General features: G+C 45.1%; 1 protein-coding gene across 2 annotated transcripts in view; it reads right to left on the reverse strand.

The window, feature by feature from the left end:
* Positions 1-22,161, reverse strand: part of PIK3C2B (phosphatidylinositol-4-phosphate 3-kinase catalytic subunit type 2 beta) — a 212,452-nt gene that overhangs the window by 78,392 nt on the left and 111,899 nt on the right. For both annotated transcript variants that reach the window (XM_075335658.1, XM_075335659.1), the window contains 3 exons: positions 14,700-14,822; positions 7,122-7,289; positions 2,463-2,571 (listed from right to left, as the gene is read on the reverse strand). In XM_075335658.1, the coding sequence (XP_075191773.1) occupies positions 2,463-2,571; positions 7,122-7,289; positions 14,700-14,822 (400 nt within the window). The remainder of the gene's footprint in view (positions 1-2,462; positions 2,572-7,121; positions 7,290-14,699; positions 14,823-22,161) is intronic.

Here is a 22,161-nt window from a genome sequence, read left to right on the forward strand (position 1 = left end):
TTGCGGTCCCCCTAATATATACAGTATATATATTTATTTATATACAGATTATATATTCATATACAGGGATATATTTATATACAGATATATATCTGTGTATAAATAAATATATATATTTATTTATTTATTTATTTATATACAGAGATTATATATATATACATACCGTATATATATATATATATATATATATTTTAATTCCTTTGAAAAAGGCATGGTATATATCGTATATGTGTTCATATATTTACCAATCAGTGTCTTCTCCATTAATGACTGTGTTGCGTTATTTAGAGGGCACAGCAAATTTACACTGTTATACAAGCTGTACACTGACTACATTATACTGTATCAAAGTGTCATATCTTCAATGTTGCCTCATGAAAAGATATAACAAAATACTTACAAAAATGTGAGGGATGTACTCACTTTTGTGATATACTGAATAAATTGCAAAGGGACTAACAGAAACGGATTTTGGTGGGAGTGTTTTTGATTTCTTTTGGTTTACCCCCCTGTGTCTGATATGTGATGGCTGGGAATCTTACTATGCAGTGAAAAACTGAGAAAGGGCCACAGCGCTAAATCAGTCCCATTATACTTAGAATTGACAAGGTTCCTTCAGTAGGACCCCACCAATCAAGTAACTGCATAGCTCAACATGATGGAGAAGGGAGTGGTAGATCCACTTAACGCTCTTATACGAATATAATATTGAATAAATTAATATGCAAGAGGAGGTAAATACTCTAGCTGCAAGTCTAATAAAAAATATATCCAAAGATCACCCCCAGCCCCTCCGTCTCTTTATTAGCAGTCATGGAGGAAAGGGATGGCTAAACAGCTTCCTTCATAGACTAGCAACATCGGGAGAGAGCTTTCTTCAGCGTCAGAGCGTAGGTAGAAGTAAAGTAGTGCTGATAGCAAGACACCAGAGGAGATACATATAGTGCAAACATTATTAGAGCTCCATTGATTCCATGGCACTTGACAAGTGAAAAGAGGTGTACATTATACAAACAAGTACAATAATCATGAAACACAGACCGGTATAAGAGGAGAAAGGAAAACTTGATGAGGGTCCAACTGCAACAATTCCCAACACTTAAGGCTACTTTACACGCTGCGATATCGGTACCGATATCGCTAGCGTGGGTACCCGCCCCCATCTGTTGTGTGACACGGGCAAATCGCTGCCCGTGCCGCACAACATCGCCAAGACATGTCACACATACTTACCTGCCCGGCGACGTCGCTGTGATCGGCGAACCGCCTCCTTTCTAAGGGGGCGGTTCGTTCAGCGTCACAGCGACGTCACAGCTGCGTCACTGAACCGCCGCCCAATAGAAGCGGAGGGGCGGAGATGAACATCCCGCCCACCTCCTTCCCTCCGCATAGCGGCCGGGAGGCAGGTAAGGAGAGCTTCCTCGTTCCTGCGGTGTCACACGCAGCGATGTGTGCTGCCGCAGGAACGAGGAACAACCTCGTTACTGCTGCAGTAACGATTTTTGAGAATGGACCCCCATGTCACCGATGAGCGATTTTGCACGTTTTTGCAACGATGCAAAATCGCTCATAGGTGTCACACGCAACGACATCGCTAATGCGGCCGGATGTGCGTCACCAATTCTGTGACCCCAACGAGTTCGCATTAGCGATGTCGTAGCGTGTAAAGCCCCCTTTACTGTATAAATGGTGCAGTGGCACATCCCCGCTCCACTCGTTCTTGATGGGACTGCTCAAGCTTGCCATGTAAAATACTTGTTTTTTCCAGCAGTTCCATAGAGAATGAATGGAGAGGTGGCCCAAATACTCACCCACTGCTCCACTCAGAAGGGGCTCAATCCAGAATTCCAGATTGGTGTGGGTTTCAGCAGGTGGGACCTCCACCGATCAGCAAGTTATCACCTATCCTTTAATGAAAGTATATTAGTAAGTTGTATTCATTTCAAATTTAAACTTGTCCAAAGTGTTTTTATTTGGCTGGACAACTCCTTTAAGCCTTGCGACAGTTGCACTCCATTTCTTTCTTCTATGTTTAAATGTTCAGTTTCACATTAAAGCAGTTGTCCAGCTAGATAAAAACACTGTAGACATGTTAAAACTGTTCAGTTTGATTTATACGCGTGTATTAATAACAATGATTATTGATATAAACTCACGTATAAATGAAACTGAACAGTTCTACCCTACTAATAGATATACTGTGATCAAATTGTGAAGTCGTTATGAAAAAGCTGTGAGCCCACAAAGATATACAAAAATCAATCTACTCAACCACAACTATTTACAATAGAAGTAAACACGTTACAAGTTTTACAAAAATGTCATAACAAAACCTGGAAAATGTTGCAAAGAAAGTTTTCCAAATTTTAAGAAGAAGAGGATCAAAATGCCAAATAAAAGATAACTTACAACAATAAGAGTACAAATACCAAGTGTCTTGGTTACACATATATCAATGTTACCTGAAGAATGGTGCTGTCCGGTTGGTTCACATTTGGTGTACTGAAGCTAGTGCTACCATGTTTTGTGGTTGGCCAGAGACCAAGTAAACGACGACCACAGGTTAAAAGTCTTAAAGAGATCGAAAGAAAAAAAATATGTTAGTGAAACATAAGCCTGTATCATAAAGCCTAGGAAGAAGCTCAACAACTGCAGAGTGTTTCACATATGAAGAGTTTATTACAGAGATAACAATCTTTAGGAGAATTTATGAATTATATCATTGCAGATTAATAGATAAGTTGAGAAGTAACCCCAAAATCTCAGAAACCTGAACAATAAGTGATCCACTAGTGTGATTGTCCACTGTTGAACTTCATCAACCCATGGCTCTCCTAACATGTTAGTGCCTGTGTCCAATGGATCTCCTCTGGGTAGCCAGATCCATCCAAGACATCCCACCATTACTCTTATTTGCAGAATTCTATTTTTTAAATGGATTTTCTGATTTTCATACACTTTTGTAAATTATGCAGTAATGACATCCAAAGTTGAAGAGAGGTTGTGTCACGCTGGTCTTTTTCCAGCGAGGCTCGTCCTCATTTAAATGGATGTTTTTCCTTTTAGCATCTGAGGGTTAATGTTTCTTTTGCAAGTTTGCTTGGAGGCATTCCCTCAGGTGCTCTAAGTTACTTATTAGGCTGGGCCTTTGAAAGGTCCCAGCATCCTTCACACAGGGCTGGTTATTTTCTTTCCTCAGTTTAGTGTGTGTGTGTGTGTGTGTGTGTGTGTGTGTGTGTGTGTGTGTGTGTGTGTGTGTGTGTGTGTGTGTGTGTGTGTGTGTGTGTGTGTGTGTGTGTGTGTGTGTGTGTGTGCCATATCCCAGTTCCAGTAGCCTTCTGCAAACAAGGAGTAGTTTGCAGAAGCGATTGTAGTTTTATTTTATTTTTGGTGTTGTCCCCTGGAGGCGTCCCGCAGAACAGGTAGGGGTCTCTAGATCAGGATCCAGGTAGGAGCCAAGAACAGGTCGGGGGAGTCACGCCTCACTACCTTCAAGCATACCCGTGGCTTGAGGGCAAGTCAGGGAACTCTAGCGTACAGGGTGAGAGTAGTCCCCTGTCCCTGGGTAGCAGCCTTAGGCTATGTGCGCACGTTGCGTATTTGCATGCAGTTACGCTGCGATCTGCACCGCAGCGTAACTGCATGCGTCCTGCGTCCCCATCATAATCTATTAAGATTATGCAGGAGATGTGCACACGTGGCGTATTAGAGCACAGCGCTTCGGCTGCTGCCCGAAGCGCGTGTTCTAAGAAGTGACATGTCACTTCTTTCCTGCGCTCTGCATGCAGCGCCCGCTCTGTCTATGGGAGGGGCTGCAGTCAGAGCGCATGGAATCGGCTTTTTTTTTTTTTTCATTACGGACTCTTTCTGCAGCGATTTGAAGCGCACGTGTGCTGTTCAAATCGCTGCAGAAATTTCTGCAGGGACAAACGCTACGTGCGCACATAGCCTTAATCATGACAGGTTGTCTAGGTTTGAGAGCCAGTCTGTTAAAACTCTGTGGCCCCGATTCATCATTTGTCTTTTTTTTTTTTAAGCCACTGTCCTTGTTTGTCTTGAGGTATTCATTGCCATTTTTGGCATCAAATTCATCAACATGGTGACTAAAGTGATTACAGTGACTAAGAGCTGCTGGAACCATGTGCAAAAAACACAAAGTGCATAAAACAGAGTAGATCTTACCCTTTTGTTGCTAAAGGGGAATTACTCTAAGTTAGGAATGAGAGCTTAATTCCTATAGGGGTAGTATTCTTCATATCCGTTTATGCCCCATGCATAGCTTCCACCCTGACAATGCCAGCACCCAGAATAGAACACCCAACGAGTTTCCTCTTCAATGTGCAGGATTCATCAGGGGAGTATAGATGAAGGAGTTAATGTGAGTCTTCAATGGCAAAAACTCAAGTGGGCTTGCATGGTGTTTGCACAACCAAAAGAAGAAGGGGACATCTATACTCCTTTGATGAATTCCTGCACATTAAGGAAAAACCGCATCTCGACGGCTACTCTTTTGAAGGTAGCCAGCACAACACCTAGGTGCGGAAGCTATGCATGGGGCACATGGGGCTTTGAAGAATATCTCCCCTATAGGAATTAAAGGTAAACTAAGGTGTCACGTTTTTTTATTTTTGTATTAATAAGTGATTATGAAATAAAGTATTTTTAATACAAAATTAAATTCACTATTTATTTTGTTTTTATTTAATTCTAGTTTTACTGAAACACTGAGGGCCACCATCTTGGATTTGCTGTGAGTAACGACAGTTACTCACCTCAAATACGGAAGCTTCCTTTGCATAGAAAACCGTTGTCGGGCTGCGACCCTATATTTTAACACAGAAACAGCATCTACTGTGTACTGGAAATTCCCCCTGGGCTGTCTAGATCACAGCAGAGGGAATAGATCTCCAGCTCGCAGCGTATGCTGTGTGCTGTACTTTCCCAGTCACTCGCTGTGGCTGTGGTGAGTATCTGCGGTGATTGCAATTGCACCGTAACTGATCCTAGCTGCTCTCCACCCCGCTAACCCTCCACTCCGTCGCTCACCACCCCCTGCCCTGCTCACCTCCATCACTCACCACCCCCTCCCCCGCCCACCATCCACTCTGTCACTCACCACCACCCCGTCGCTCACCATCCCCTACCCCACTGCTTGCCACCAGCCACTTCTGCCGCTCACCCCCCCTCCCCCACGTGTGCTCACCTGAGGCCTCTGGCACAGGTCTAAGGAGAGTGCATGCGGCTGAAAGCGGTGATCATGGCGTGACTTCTGTAGTGCAGTGCCGCTGAGGCTGCAGATCACTCCTCCTCGACGCATGTCACCTAGACCTCCAATCCAATCCCGGCCAGCAGCACAGTATACAGTGGGGTATTGGGATACAGTGGAGCACTATGTAGCACATTATATAGGGGCACTGGATATAGTGGGGCATTGGGATACAGTGGAGCACTATGCAGCTGTCCTAAGTGACACATTAGGATTACTTTGCGGTCACCAGCAAAATAGCTCCGCAGTGTGATCCTAAACTTCATCTTCCCTTATCCTTTTGGAAACACCCAGATTGGGAGGGGGAGCTGTGACATCACACACAGGAGAGCAGATTTCTGCCCACTTTTACTGCAGCTGTAATGTGAGCTATTTCTACAGTAGGATTTCTGTAGGATTTCAGCAGCTTCTCCCCCTAGTGGTTAAGAGTGGAAAATATCATTTTTTAAAAAAAAAAAAGTATATTTTGCTCAATTAAAAACAAATTTTAATATTTAAACAAAACATTAATACTTTATATTTTCAGTTATTGATTTTTTTTATTTTTTTTTACGACACCTTCCCTTTAAGCTCTGCTACCTGACAAACAGAGTAATCCTCCTCTACCAACAAACAGATGAGAGCTACGCTTTATGTACTTTATATGTTTTTTGCACTGTTTTGCATATGATACTAGCAGCACTTGCAGATTTGATAGTATTATACATGAATAAAAGTTATATTTTATCGTTGTATGATATATTCTATTGATCTGTGAGAATGAACCGTAAATCTCCAATTATTAGGATAGACTATATTCTGCATGCGATTCATAAATTTGGCACAATGTCAAAACTGGCTTTTTCCGGTCTTGAACTACTTCTGCCACTTTGGTACCATAAATTGTGAATATTGGGCAACAACTTGGGCATACTTAAATACACCACAGGGAGACTGGGACTAAATTGCGCTGAATTTTACATTTTGTTTTTTTTTTTAAAAACAATTCTTAAATCAACCTACAACATCTAGAAATGCTAAATTCGCTCGCAAAATGCAGGAAAAAAAAACAAACAAAAAAAGCAGGCGAGAACATATAAAATAGACTTCAAAAAAGGCTCAAATAGAATAATGAGGTGGGTACACGAAAAAAAAAGGCGCAAAGCTCACAAAACAGGTATTCAGGCAATGATGAATTGGGCAGAACTGACAGCGTGCAATACGCACATTTTCTTGATGCCCTGATATTGCCGATACAAGTGAGCATCACGTCCACATATATGCAGCTTGCATACATGCAGTCATGTGCCGCCATCTAAATCTGTTCAGCTTGTATCAATTCACTTCTAGCGTAAGAAGCTGGAAGAGCTGAGTTGGCACGCGACCACATGTATGTAAATCGCATAAATGCAGTCACTTGCCCCAACAATATCGTGTAATGAAGACATAGTGTGCACCGCACACGGTCATGATCCAGTGCCTGCAGACTTGCCTGCTCTTTGTTTAGGATCTATCTAGCCAGAGTAGATCTGTAGAGAACAGCTAAGAGAAATGTCTCATATCCATGCATCACATGGGCAGAATACTGATTTCAATGAGCACCATATAGTGTTTCCTTGGTGGCGAATAAAACATTTCATAGAATACAGCGGAAGACTGGACACAAATTTTCATGGGACCTTTATAAAAAAAACTAAAAGTGGATCACTCTAATATTTGTCAGTCATTATGCCCCAAGATGAAATTAGTCATTTCAATCCATTAATATAACTCCTATTAGTTTGTCGGGTGAAACGGAGGGCATGTCCCAGGGACGCCAGATCTAAGTATTAGGATGAATGTGAGTGTTGAATGAAGGATAATACTAAGCACGTACTGCCTAAAGTTGAACAGGGGAGTGGTGACCCAGCCCAGCGGCTGAGGGTTTCGTCGCTGCTTGCTGGCTTCGGAGGAGCTCCCAGGAGGGGGGACTGGCACCGCATACAGTGTAATTGTGAGAAGAGTCTCTCGTGGCAGGTGGTTTATCTGGACTGGAAAACAGATCCTGCGCAGGAAAATAAAAGGCAGGTAAAGCACAGGTGTCTCCAACATGATACAGTGAATATAGTAGTAATTCAGCAATAGACGTGCCATAAAATATCATAAAATGCCTTATTTCTCATGTTGATGTAGACAAAGTCCAGCTTTTTCTGTAGATCCCAGAACGTCTGGTGACTGCAGATTCCCCACATAAATCTGAACAAATGTTTCACGTTTATAGACACAATTCAATTTGTAGCCCTGATGTAGTTACATAGACATGTGGACTTCATAGAAGCCAGGAAGGAAACACGCAGAACACATGGAAGCCATAAATGTAATAATAATTGCAGTTCTAGCAGATCATTACGCAGCTTTATAAATGTATGAGTAGAGCAAAACCACAGCCATGTATTATCCCATGTGCAAGCAGATGTGGAACAGTCCTCGGCATAATATGCACAATACTGAATGATGGATGCTGGGAAGGGCGATAAAGTATTATATATACTAATATATAGCTCGCTGTACACTATCACTTTATACTACGGTTAGAGACATGTTAGAGAAGCAGATCTGTCATCACGATAAACCAGTTCAGCTGCCTGGATGAATGTTAGGAATACGGTCCTCTCCTGGGGTGGCAGGATCAGGACCATTTCCAGGAGAATTAATGGATTACAGAGGGCAAATGAGAACTTTTGTGTATGTTTAAAAGATGCAATGGTCATTTATGCTCCAGACAATAGCTCATGCTTTGTAAAACAAAATACACATACCGTACCGGGAATTTTTATCCCAATAGATAATTTTATGATCAGTAAACAACTCACCAGTATCTTACATGATAGCTCAGGATGAAGAAACTGGAGGGGACAATTCCAGCACAATAGAACTTCATCCAATAATCCAGTATTATAGTGAGAGCAATGCTGCTCACATTGTCGGGTTGTGTGGTCACCTTAGTTGAAAAGAGAGAATGCATCCCCAACAGATTGGAGGCCCCAATGTGGTAGCAAATACAGTGGAGAAAGTGGGTGATCGACGCTGCTTGTTTCATATCCACAATAAAAGTCCAATATCAGAGTGTCTATGTGGTTTTATTCCTATCATGTTCTACGTCTTCAGGAGAACCACAATAGTTGACCCTTGAAGAAGCTTGTTCAAGTTGAAACACGTTGAAAATAACACTGCATAGACACCCTGATACCACATATTGGCTTTTTCACTGTGGATTCGAAACCAGCAGTGCAGATCACCCACTTTCTCCACTATATTTATGACACTCAAGATACATTTTTGAGGATGTAGGACCCATGGATAACACAGGCACATCTACTAATGTCAAGCATTTTTTTCTATGTTTTTGGATAATTGCATACCATGATGTAATACCTCATATCTATATCAATTGCTTTACTTCTTTATTGTGTGTGTGAAAAAAAAAAAGTTATGCCATGTGTACCACAAATTACCCACTCCACTTTATATACTATTCCATTTTTTATTTTTAATGATTTTTCTAATGATTTCTAAAAATATTTGCTTTTTTTATTTTACTCTTGGTTTTATTGTTAAAACAAAATATAATAAATATATTAATACAAGAAAAAGAAGCTGTGAACGCCAAAGAAGCATTTTATTGCTTCTCATTTGATCCTTTGACATTTTGCACGCTGGGCAACAAGCCAGTGTAAAAAGGCCGCTCAGTATGTCTACCATGAGTAGATAATATGTAATAATATAGATCTTTAGCAAATCATGACTGGCAAGAAAAAGTAACACAACCTCTCAATCACCAGCAAATCACTAAGAGCTAGGAGTGTATTAATCAGTAAGAAAAAGGCCCATTTCACATGAACAGTCTAAAGGTCAATGGGTGAAGAAGTATTTTTCCATAGACACTACGGAATACTCGAAATTCTGGATATAACGGTTGTGTTGAAATTAAGTATTCAGGAGAAGTAAATAAGCATCCAATGAAAAAACGGTTTCAGCTTTTGACCTAAAAACTAATGAATGGAGAGCTGGGCAACTCCCACAAGCTCACAAATGGTCCTATGTCTGTGTATTCAGAACACGTCCAGAAAAACAAAAATGAAAAAAACAATTTATGTAAAAATTCTAAACTTTTAGGGATCTGCCAAGTGGACTACTCTACCAAATCAAAAACATAAGACCACTTCTATAATTTTGAGGCTCCCATATACATTAGACTGATTTTGGCTGAGCACACCGATATCGACAGGTCGTCCAAAATTCTATGTGTACGGGAAGCTGGCCTTCTGATGGTCAGGAGATGTCAATCAGACACGTCCGATTTCAGACTGCCCATCATATTGTTCTCTCAGAGAGAAGCTACCGGCCAATGTGTGAGTTGGTGGATTTCTAATAGAGAACACATGAGCCCTTGGCTAGCGCTCCTGTGTATGGGAGTGTCGGCAGAGATGGATGTCAGCCGACAGCCATCTAATGGGTAAGGCCAGCTTTACACAAAAGGGTGATTGGTAACTTTCAAACACGTTTGAGACAGTTTATATCTGGAAGAAAAAAAAAAGATGACCTTCCTTATTCTACTAAGCGGAAAACAATTCAACAATGTGACCAAAGGACCGTCCAATGAAATTTTATTGGCTAGGTTTGTGGACATTTTGGCTACGGAGTCATTTTCCGCTCCCATACACAATGTATTCACTCACAATCTAGCAAATGGATGTCTAAAGGCCCCGTCACACTAAGCAACATCGCTAGCAACATCGCTGCTAACGAACAACTTTTGTGACGTTGCTAGCGATGTTGCTGTGTGTGACATCCAGCAACAACCTGGCCCCTGCTGTGAGGTCGTTGGTTGTTGCTGAATGTCCTGGGCCATTTTTTAGTTGTTGCTGTCCCGCTGTGAAGCACAGATCGCTGTGTGTGACAGCGAGACAGCAACAACTAAATGTGCAGGCAGCAGGAGCCGGCTTCTGCGGAGGCTGGTAACCAATGTAAACATCGGGTAACCAAGAAGCCCTGTCCTTGGTTACCCGATATTTACCTTCGATACCAGTCTCCTCCACTCTCACTGCCAGTGCCGGCTCCTGCTCTGTGCACATGTAGCTGCAGCACACATCGGGTTAATTAACCCGATGTGTGCTGTAACTAGGAGAGCAAGGAGCCAGCGCTAAGCATTGTGCGCTGCTCCCTGCTCTGTGCACATTTAGCTGCAGCACACATTGGGTAATTAACCCGATGTGTGCTGTAACTAGGAGAGCAAGGAGCCAGCGCTCAGTGTGCGCTGCTCCCTGCTCTCTGCACGTGTAGCTCCGTGCGGTGGTAACCAAGGTAAATATCGGGTTGGTTACCCGATATTTACCTTAGTTACCAAGCGCAGCATCTTCCACGCTGCGCTGGGGGCTTGTCACTGGTTGCTGGTGAGCTCACCAGCAACTTGTGTAGCGACGCTCCAGCGATCCCTGCCAGGTCAGGTTGCTGGTGGGATCGCTGGAGCGTCTGACTGTGTGACCTCTCACCAGCAACCTCTAAGCAACTTACCAGCGATCCCTGCCAGGTCAGGTTGCTGGTGGGATCGCTGGAGCGTCGCAGTGTGACATCTCACCAGCAACCTCCTAGCAACTTACCAGCGATCCCTATCGTTGTTGGGATCGCTGGTAAGTTGCTTAGTGTGACTGGACCTTAAAGCACATAGTAAGTTTGTCATGCGAAAAATACTCCAAAAAAGGGAAACAAAAGATCTACAGTGTAGAGGTAGGTGAAAATATAATCAGTCCTAGTAAAAACATGGATAATTAATATCTCCTAGTAGATAATTACGCCATTAGATCAATACTAGTGCATGTGTGCTCATCCTTTCATAATTGTGTAATTATATACTAGATTCTACTCAAACTTTATTTATATTTTCGCAACGTGGTGGTTATCATTTTTTTTCCACTAATCTATTAATTAGCTCATATTGATATGTGCGTATTTTTCGACTTGCAGCAGCAGTGAATAGTGCATGCATTTGCATGCATATGCATTGGAAAAAAATGTTTTCCTCACGTTTAGACTGTAGATTGTGAACAATATGCATTGATGAGACCATGATGAGACCCTCTAAACCTTTTTACAGTGGTCATTATTGACCTTTTTTTTTTTTTTTTTTTTTTTACAGCATAATGGGTCGGGTACCTAGCGCACAAATGGGCATCCATATTCTAGCATCCACAATAGTAGGCAGTTTCGCTGGGATGATTTAGGAAAACCTGCACGCGCAGGGGGTTGGACCCGATGGCCCGAGGTCCCTTCCGACTCTACAATTCTATGATTCTATGATTTTATGTAATGTCATAATAGTCAAGATCGCTGCAAAACTCGCGATCCCAAAGAAGCTTAAGTTATAGGAAAAACATCCAACTTTTGACATTTAGGGGAAAAACATAAAATTGTAAAAATAAAACAAAAATACAACTGTAAAGGCCCCTTTACACACTGCAACATCGCTAGCGATATCGCTGTAACGTCACCGGTTTTGTGACGTAATAGCGACCTCCCCAGCGACATTGCAGTGTGTGACACGCATCAGCCACCTAGCCCCCGCTGTGAGGTCGCTGATCGCTACAAATCGTTCAGGACCATTTTTTGGTCCTTTGTTTCCCGCTGCGCAGCATGCATTGGTGTGTTTGACACAGTTACAATGACATAGTTAGCGACTTAGCACCCAACCCGTAGGCGTGCTATAGCGTTCCCTTTCCCGCCCCCTTACCTCCGATTGGTGGTCGCTGTTGTGTTCTGATTGGGCGGCTTTCACTGAAAAGAAGTCAACTTTAGCGCTTCCGGCCTTTGTTTCAAAGCTACCTTGTTCCTGAGCTTGCTGGTTTGCGGATCATTAGAGAGTTTTCCAGTCTGCAATACTATAAAGCCTATACGGTAAGCATCATTTGATTGAAGCTGTATTGATGCTGTATAGATAAACCAGTGTGGAATCGTCGCACAGAGAACTCTACAAAGATCCGCTAAGCAACAGAAGCTCAGGAACAAAGGATATACAAGCGCGACTTTTGCCAATCTTTCCAAGCTCGAAGTCGCCAATACGAACGCACTAGCGATCACCAATCGGAGCTGAGGGGGGCGTGTAAAAAGGACAGCTAGATGGCTTCAGCACCAAACACCATGCCCCTAACATAGGTGTGAGTCGTCAAATAGCTGCTGTGTGGCACGTCCCCAACGACCAGCGAGGTCGTTCTGCAGGTCCGTATCGCTGCTGCATCGTTAGCCAGATCTGCCTGTTTGACAGCTCACCAGTGACTGTTTAGAGACTTTCCAGCGATCCCGGCCAGGTCGGGATCGCTGGTGGGATCGCTAGAAAGTCTCAGTGTGTAAAGGGGCCTTTATATCTAAGATGTTTAAAAGAAAAGATAACCCTAATCTTCACATGTTGCCTCTGCAAATACTAAACTACTGTAAACTTGCAAAGACTTTGAAGAACATAGAAAGACCCATACTAGACATATTATCAAACCGAGGGCATATAGTGATTGTCACATCTAGACGAGTAGAAGAGCAAACACGATCAAATATTACTTCTACTACTCAAATAGAGAAAAATACCAAAGCAAAAGAGTTATAGACAAAGCAATGGATGAAAATAAAGACTGTGTTCACTAAACAGTTATTAAATACAGGCAGAGCAAGAAAGTCCAAGACGTCATTAAGCTGATTCATGGTGACCTCTACTTCTAAAGTACTTTTCCGAAATGCGACAGTGCTCTGCACCAACATATGTGTACCCATGATTTCCCAATTTATCCCAGACACTCAATTACTGCTCAGTGTGCCATTACCTTCCTGCTGACTGGCCGCCCTCCTCAGATCCAAAAGCTGTGGGAACCACTGGGAACTCCCATATTTTCCAATCCCTTTAAATCAATCCCAAGGTTACATCAGGTCCACCTCATAAAAGTTTCAGATTAAGTAACGTTCTGTGCTATGTGAAGCTACCAGCTACCAGCAGCCATGCAGAACTTCAGATTGTGATACAGCATTGGTTAGTTCTCTCGCTCATAAGCGATAACTAATCCGGACTTTAAAGCCTTCAAATCCTGTGGGACTTTACATCCACTGTTCTTGTCCGCTGTATTTCTGCTATTAATCCTCGTTTCTCTGTCTTTTCCTGTCCCCGCGTCGTCTCTGCCTGTCTCTGCTCCAAGGCCATCAGGCTCTTTCTAATTTTATCTGTTTTCCATATGCTTTCAGTTGCTTCTCACAGGACAGGGAGGGAATAAGTCATGGACAGAGTCAATTCCTGAAAGCTATTTTGGGAGCACAGCTGAGATTTAAGACCCTGTGGGGTGCAGAAAACAAAGATGCAGCCCAGGCCCTTCTGCAGGACTAAACTACGATCGGCACAAGCAATGCAGATTAATAAAGTGCAGAAAGTCAGGTCTATAAATATCTAGTATTGAGTTCTTAAACTGAGGAACCCTAGAATAAATAATATTAGATAAACTATTGCATGACTGGTGTCAGGGAAGCACGTACTGTAAGAACAAAGTGTGGTGTACATAGATCAGCAGTTTTGATTTGGCAGGCTTCGGAATAAGCATCTACGCCGATTTACAACTGTACCTTTCAACCCTACTAAAATGGATAAAACTATGTGTTTTCTTATAAGTATGTATAAGTGACAGCTGATTTTGTTTTTTTTTTAAACTCTGTGTCTTGAAGAGGTTGCCCACTACTTTTACATTGATGGCCTAACCTTAGGATAAGTCATCAATGTGTCATCGGCCGGGATCCGACACCCCCACCAATCACCCGTTCTCAGTGCTGGCGGCAGTCGGATATGCTCACTTCCAGAGCTGCCTCGTCAACTGATAGAGCCATGGCCGGGTACTGCACATCCACCTCCTATTCAAATCAATAGGAGACGGATGTGCATTACTCGTCAGCGCCCGCTATCAGAAGATGGAACAACTCCGGAAATGAGCATATCCGGCTGCCTGCTGCTGCACCGAGGACCAAGAACAGCTGATCGGCGGGAGTGCGGGGTGTCGGTCAGACATTGTGAACTATCCCAAGGATAGACCATGAATGTAAAAGTAGTGGCCAACCTCTTTAAGAGTAAGAGCAGATAAGGCACATGCGCAATGGATTACCCCTTCATATTACACTAGGAGAGCAAATGTTGAAAGGTGGCATAACTGCACAATCTCTGCGATTAAATCAGCAGTGATATTTTCCACTGTAGCTTTCCTGTTGCACATATAACAATTTCTAAGCGTGCTTGGTTATCACTATATACATAGAACAGGTAATAGATATATATATATGGAAACATCTCGCAAACACACAATCATTATTACATCTTTCTTTTCTTATTACTATTTATCATTGGTAGAGATGGAACCATAACTAAATATTTTGCCATTTAAAGAAAATTATCAGTGCTTACATCTGGTCCCAAACGATGAGATGAAACAGGTACTTATATACGTGAATCTTGCGAGTTTGTAGGGGACTGCACAGTTCCTTCCCTCCATGACTCAGAGAGCAGGATACATAGAAATCCTCATAACTTGAAGGAAAAAACAAACAAACATTAGGATTTTGTGGTCTTGTTTCCAAATTTACCATACTTACTTTGATACATAAAATAAACAGAACAGTAAGTACAGTGCAAGAGTATTAAACTGTTGTCACAAGGAATAGTGGTCTTAAAGAGGTTGTCCAGGACTTTACCATTGATGACCTACTCTTATGATAGATCATCAATGTCTGATTGGTGAAGAGGGTACACCCCTCACCCCCACCAGTCAAATATTCAAGGGGCCGCTACTGGCTGAAACTACTCAGTTGTGGAGCTGCACATCTCCATCAATGGGATATTGGCCTCGGCCAGGTATTGCACATCTGCCCCCGAATGATTTGAACATGGGGCAGATATTCAGCATCGAGCCACAGCTACTATACGATAGGCGAAGCTGTGCAGCTCAACGACTAAGCAGTTCTGGCTGACGGTGGCACCAGGAACAGCTGATAAGTGGGGACCCGGGTATCGCACCTTCAATTATCAGATAAGTCATCAATGTTAAAGTCTCAGACAACCATTTTAATACCTGTATCATATTTTCTGCATCATTCATAATTTAGTTCTTACATTGCCAGATATATTCATATTTGCAAACACATACAAATGTGTAAAAGTCTTCGGGTATGTGCCCTCGATCAGGACTCATTGCATCCTGGACGCAGCGGGTCCTGACCTGCGGGGCCGCGAGTCTCCTCATGAGACCGCAGCTGCTCGTACCCACGATCAGGGTTCAGTGCGCTGCGGTCTCCTGCTTCTGTTCCCTTACGGAGGACGCATGCGAATCCGCAGCAAACAACTGACATGCTGCAGCTTGGAAAGTCACACCGCAGGTCAGTGTTTGCGGTGGAAAAAACAAGCACAGTGGGCACGGGGTTTCTAGAAATCCATCCACTATGCTTGTACTGCACAACACAGTGGTTTGGACACAGCAAAAACAAGCTACATCCAAAACGCTGCAAACACTGATCGTGGGCACGCTGCCTTAGACATCTTGGATTAAAATTTTTCTTGTACTTGTCAGAATTCAGAGATTAAGTTGTACAGTACATGTGTAGAACATTAAATGTTAGACAATGAATATAATATTATTACTGCCCGTATTATATACCACAACAGTGAGTATATATTTATGTATGTATACAGGGCTGTATTTTGCCTTCGTGCTGCCCTAGGCACTTTAAGTGGTCGCGCCCCTTAGTGACAACGTAACCAGGGCTGTGGAGTCGGAGTCGGAGTCGTGGAGTCGGAGTCGGAGTCGGAGCTCATTTTGGTGGAGTCGGAGTCGGAGTCGGTATAAAATGCACCGACTCCGACTCCTAAAATATATAATAAATTGGGGACAGGAGTGCAATGCAGAATGTGCTGAATATTTTACTAAATAATAACATTTAGTATAATGCTTATATTTAAGTGAAAAATTTATTGTAGTACAATGTGAACATCAGACATTTAATTGTTTTTATGATACAATAATCAAGATATTTGGATAGAACATAAAATATTTATTGGAATACAACTTTAGAACACAAAAAAACTAATAAATTGTAAATATGTAATATATATAATATATATATATATATACAGTGTATATACACACACACAAGATATATATGTAATCTACTGTATATTACATAGTGTATTACATATTTACAATTTATTACAGTTTTTTGTGTTCTAAAGTTGTATTCCAATAAATATATTTTATGTTCTATCCAAATATCTTGATTATTGTATCATAAAAATTATTAAATGTCTGATGTTCACATACACATATTCATGTACTACAATAAATTTTTCACCTAACTATAAGCAATATATGTAGGAGTCGGAGTCGGAGCCGGAGTCGGAGCCGGAGTCGGAGTCGGTGCAAGAGAATTTGAGGAGTCGGAGTCGGAGTCGGAGTCGAAGGTTTGGCTTACCGACTCCACAGCCCTGAACGTAACACTATGAGTTTTCGCACACGACCTCTTTTTAAGGCAGATCTACTCTGTAAAACACTTGAAAAAGTATCAATGAGAAACAAAGGGCACTAACCCCCCCCAATGGGGATCACCACAGGCACATCAAAACATAGCATGAGTATAAAATATTCCCACCACACCGTCCCCACTTATATGTCACTGTGACTGTGACACTGCCCCTAATAAACTACACACTACCCTCCCTTATAAATTATATCCACCACACCTTCCTCAATTATGAAATATGATCTGCACATTGACCTCACATCATGCTGCCCACTCCTAACAATGTCCCATGCATGCTTCCCCCTCCTCACAAGTGTCCCATGCATGCTGCCCCTCCTCACAAGTGTCCCATGCATGCTGCCCCCTCCTCACAATGTCCCATGCATGCTGCCCCCTCCTCCCAATGTCCCATGCATGCTGCCCCCTCCTCCCAATGTCCCATGCATGCTGCCCCCTCCTCCCAATGTCCCATGCATGCTGCCCCCTCCTCCCAATGTCCCATGCATGCTGCCCCCTCCTCCCAATGTCCCATGTATGCTGCCCCCTCCTCCCAATGTCCCATGCATGCTGCCCCCTCCTCACAATGTCCCATGCATGCTGCCCCCTCCTCACAGTGTCCCATGCATGCTGCCCCTCTCCATGAGCTCCTAATGCTGCCTTCCTCTTTTCCATAATGACACCTCCATGCTGCCCCATTCATCATACTAAGACCACCACACTAACGCTTATGCTGAGACCCCCCCCCCACACACACTACCCCACTTTTGATATTGACTCCCCTACATTGCTCCACTCCATACTGAGCCCACACATGCTGCCCCTTCTCCATAATGAGCTCCCAATGCTGCCCCCCTTTCATTCTGAGTCCTTTTACACTGCCCCCCATTGATTTTGTCATTACACTATCCCTCAACCCTTGTCCTCTGTCTCTAGCATTGGCCCCTCTCTCCCATTCCCCCAGCAGCAGCCTCTCCCCCAGCATCAGCCTCTCTCCTCCCAGCCTCCCCCAGCATCAGCCTCTCATCCCCAGCTTCCCCCAGCATCAGCCTCTCTCCCCCAGCTTCCCCCAGCATCAGCCTCTCTCCCCCAGCTTCCCCCAGCATCAGCCTCTCTGAACCGAGCATCAGCCTCTCTGCCGCCAGCATCAGCCTCTCTCCTCCCAGCCTCTCCCAGCATCAGCCTCCCCCCCTCCCAGCCTCCCCCAGCATCAGCCTCCCCCAGCATCAGCCTCTCTTCTCCCAGCCTCCCCCAGCATCAGCCTCTCTTCTCCCAGCCTCCCCCAGCGTCAGCCTCCCTTCTCCCAGCCTCCCCCAGCGTCAGCCTCCCCCCTCCCAGCCTCCCCCAGCATCAGCCTCCCCCCTCCCAGCCTCAGCCTCCCCCAGATTCAGCCTCTCTCCTCCCAGCCTCCCCCAGCATCAGCCTCCCCCAGCATCAGCCTCTCTTCTCCCAGCCTCCCCCAGCATCAGCCTCTCTCCTCCCAGCCTCCCCCAGCATCAGCCTCCCCCAGCATCAGCCTCCCCCTTCCCAGCCTCCCCCCTCCCAGCATCAGCCTCCCCCAGCATCAGCTTCTCTCCTCCCAGCCTCCCCCAGCATCAGCCTCCCCCAGCATCAGCCTCTCTTCTCCCAGCCTCCCCCAGCATCAGCCTCTCTCCTCCCAGCCTCCCCCAGCGTCAGCCTCCCCCAGCGTCAGCCTCCCCCCTCCCAGCCCCCCCCAGCGTCAGCCTTCCCCCTCCCAGCCCCCCCAGCATCAGACTCTCCCAGAATCAGCCTCTCCCCTCCCAGCCTCCCCCAGCATCAGCCTCCCCCAGCATCAGCCTCTCTTCTCCCAGCCTCCCCCAGCGTCAGCCTCTCTCCTCCCAGCGTCCCCCAGCGTCAGCCTCCCCCCTCCCAGCCTCCCCCAGCGTCAGCCTCCCCCCTCCTAGCCTCCCTCAGCATCAGCCTCTCCCCTCCTAGCCTCCCCCAGCATCAGCCTCCCCCCTCCCAGCCTCCCCCAGCATCAGCCTCCCCCCTCCCAGCCTCCCCCCTCCCAGCCTCCCCCAGCATCAGACTCTCTCCTCCCAGCCTCCCCCAGTATCAGCTTCTCTTCCCCCAAGTCTCCCCTAGTATCAGCCTCTCTCCTCCCACCACGTGCGCAGATCTCCGGTCTGCATTAGAGACACCCCCAAGCTCCTTATGAATCTTCAGCTCTGCGAGCACTTACCTGCTCCAGGGCCCGCCGTCATCTTCCTGGCTCATGTGAGTATCCTCTTCTGACACCGGCTTCCATCGCGGCGTCCTCTACGGCGTCCTGCTGTGAGCTCTGCATGTGACGTCCACACAGCATTGGACGCAGCACAGAGGAAGGAGCTGATTGGAGCGCCTGTGACCCCGGAAGTGCAGGCGCCGGCAGTTCCGAGGTCAATCAGCTCTCTGTGCCCTGCCGCCACAGTTTGTCTGCATTCGCGTCTTAATTGACGCGGATACAAATAAATGGAGGTGCGCCTCTCCCCCCTCCGAAAATACAGCGGATTTAATGGATGTGTAAAAAAAAAAATTTTATTTTTTTTTACTGCTAGAAGGTGCCGCCCCCCCCCCCGCATCCTGCCACCCCACAGGCACGGGACCACGGGTGCCTAATGGTAAATACGGCCCTGTATGTATAGTCAAAGACAAAAGCTGACCAAAATGTTGGTTTTCTTAAAGGTTTGCGGCTTTAGCTTCTATAGTAGCATTTTTCATTTACTCTATACTGTTATAAAGAGTGAGGAGTACCCAAAAATACATCAGAAGCCTCATCACTGTAATACCTTAGAGCAGGGGTCGGGAACCTATGGCTCGCGAGCCAGATATGGCTCTTTTCATGGCCGTATCTGGCTCGCAGACAGGGCTCCTACCTGTCTATGGGAAGGATGCATGCACCGCGCTCCATCAGGCCGCGGTGCACTCACCCTGAAGATAAACAGCCGGCTCCGCTCTGTGACAGAGTCGCTGCGCTGTAACTATACTGTACTAGCTCTTATACAAGTGGCCGGCAGCGCTGGGCTCCGCCCCCTCCAGCCACTTCCTACCTGTGACCTCGGGCTGACTGCCTGGCTCGTCATCTACTCTTCTGCAGTGTGTGGAGCCAGTGACTGCTGTGATTGTGGATGCATGTCATGTCGGCAGTTGCAGGATATGCAGACTCAGGTCAGAGATGAATATGTCAGGACTGGAGGCTGCAGACAGAGCGGTCTGAGTGGCAGACAGTGGCCGACACAGTCACAAAGTTTGTGACTTGCAGTGAGAACATCCTCTGCTGCCTCCCCCTCCCACTAGCTCTGGTCAGTGCGCCGATGTCGACCCTTAGCTTATTTAGTAATGTGCAGGCAGCCATGTGCTGGACAGGGTTAACAGTAAGCTATACAGAAAACTGCATCTGGCACTTTTTGCATTATATCTTTGTAAAGATTCGCCAAACTGCCAGGAACAGTTTGAAATCTGGATTCCAAATCTGGAATCTGTGCACAAGATGGAGATTTGCAGAAATTTCTGCACCAAGTCTGCATCTACTGCCAGGAGAAATGCTGCAGCAAAACCAAGGCTTTTTGCCACAATTTGATGCATTATATGTATTTTTGCTTGCATTTTATTTTCATTACTTTTAATGGGGAAAACGTAGCAAAAACACAGAAAGAATTGACATGCTGCAGTTTTTTTTCTACAATACAAAGTGCAAGGAAAAGATCCTGAACATGTTTACAATACTTCAGGATTCTCATTTACCATATTTTTCGTTTTCTAAGATGCACTTTTTTCCCTCAAAACTGGCGGTAAAATGGGGGTGTATCTTACAAAACAGATATGGCTTATGAAGGTGGCGATGGTCGAGCGGGCTCATAGGAGACAGGCTCACAGGACGCGCTCGGCGGTGTCGCAGTGGGCAGCATTAATCTGCGGGCAGGCGGGCTGCGAGGGTGTCTCGGCGGTGGGTGCATTGAGCTGACTGCCGACTCAATTGCATCACCCACGGTTCATGCAATGAGCTTCAAGAAAATGGCCGTGGAATCATATCTGCGCACGCGCCACCTCCGCGATCATTTTCTTGACGTCCATCTTGTCAAACCTGGGTGATTCAATGGAGCCGGCAGTCAGCTCAATGCACTTGCCACAGAGACACCCTGTGTTGTGACACCTCCGCAGACCCCCTGCCCACAGATCAATGGCGGCCTCTGCAACACCCCCGAGTGCATCCTGTGACTCTGCTCCACCACTACCGCCCTGGTAAGCCATACCCGGGGGATTCAAATGCACCCATGGCTACACCCCCGAGCCACAGCATTGCTGACCCTCCTGAGCAGCAGCACCCCCTCCTCCGAGCTCGCAGCATCACTCTTCCTCCTGTGACCTTCCTGAGCCGCTCCACCACCACCACCAGCGCCTCTCCCCCTGGTGAGCATTAGGATTAAAGGTAAGGTGTCGCATTTTTTATTTTTGTATTAATAATAGTGATTATGAAATCAAGTATTTTTAATACAAAATTAAACTCACTGTTTATTTAGTTTATATTTAATTCTAGTGTTACTGAAACACTGGGTGCTGCCATGCTGGATTTGGTGTTTGTAACAATAGTTACTCACCTCAACTCCTTTATGGCAGCGCCCTGTACCCGGACTGCGACCTGTACTTAATACAGGAAAGCTCCCTGCTGTGACCTGAACGCGCCGCCTGGGCTATCCAGATCACAACAGAGAGAGGAGATCGGTGCCATATTTGTGCAGCTCAAAGCTTATGCTGTGCGCTGCACTTTCCCCGTCACCCGTTCGGCCTGTGTGAGTACCAGCGCCCTTCCCCCCGCCGCTGCTGCTACCTTCACCAAACACAACCCCTGTCCCCCCCCCCCCCCCCCCCGTGCCACGACCACTACCCACCCCCCCCACTCTCCTTGCCTGGACTGATGTCATGCATCGCAAGTTCACAATGTAAGTTATTTATTTGATTTTTTTACTGCTAATTACCATTGTTTCAGTCCAGTTGTGGCTTTATACAGCAGGGAGGAGCATTCCTTGCTGTACTAAGTGAACATTGGAGCGATTGATCTGTCAATGGCCCTTTAAACATATTGTACGGCTCTCGCGGAATTATATTTCAAAATATGTGGCGTTTACGGCTCTCTTAGCCAAAAAGGTTCCTGACCCCTGCCTTAGAGAAACTAAGAGTCCCAAGAGTAAACTAGTGAAACCCTACATAAACTATAGTATAAAAACCACACGAAACCAGAAAAATGCTAAAAGTACCCATTAACAAGTAGATTGACAGTGAGAAACTTAGTTTGCAGGAAATTGGCCAATTATAATCAATACAATAATGAATCAATATGAAGTAATGGATTACTAGTTTCT

Source organism: Anomaloglossus baeobatrachus, chromosome 2, assembly GCF_048569485.1.
Source record: "Anomaloglossus baeobatrachus isolate aAnoBae1 chromosome 2, aAnoBae1.hap1, whole genome shotgun sequence".
NCBI classification, from domain to species: Eukaryota; Metazoa; Chordata; class Amphibia; order Anura; family Aromobatidae; genus Anomaloglossus; species Anomaloglossus baeobatrachus.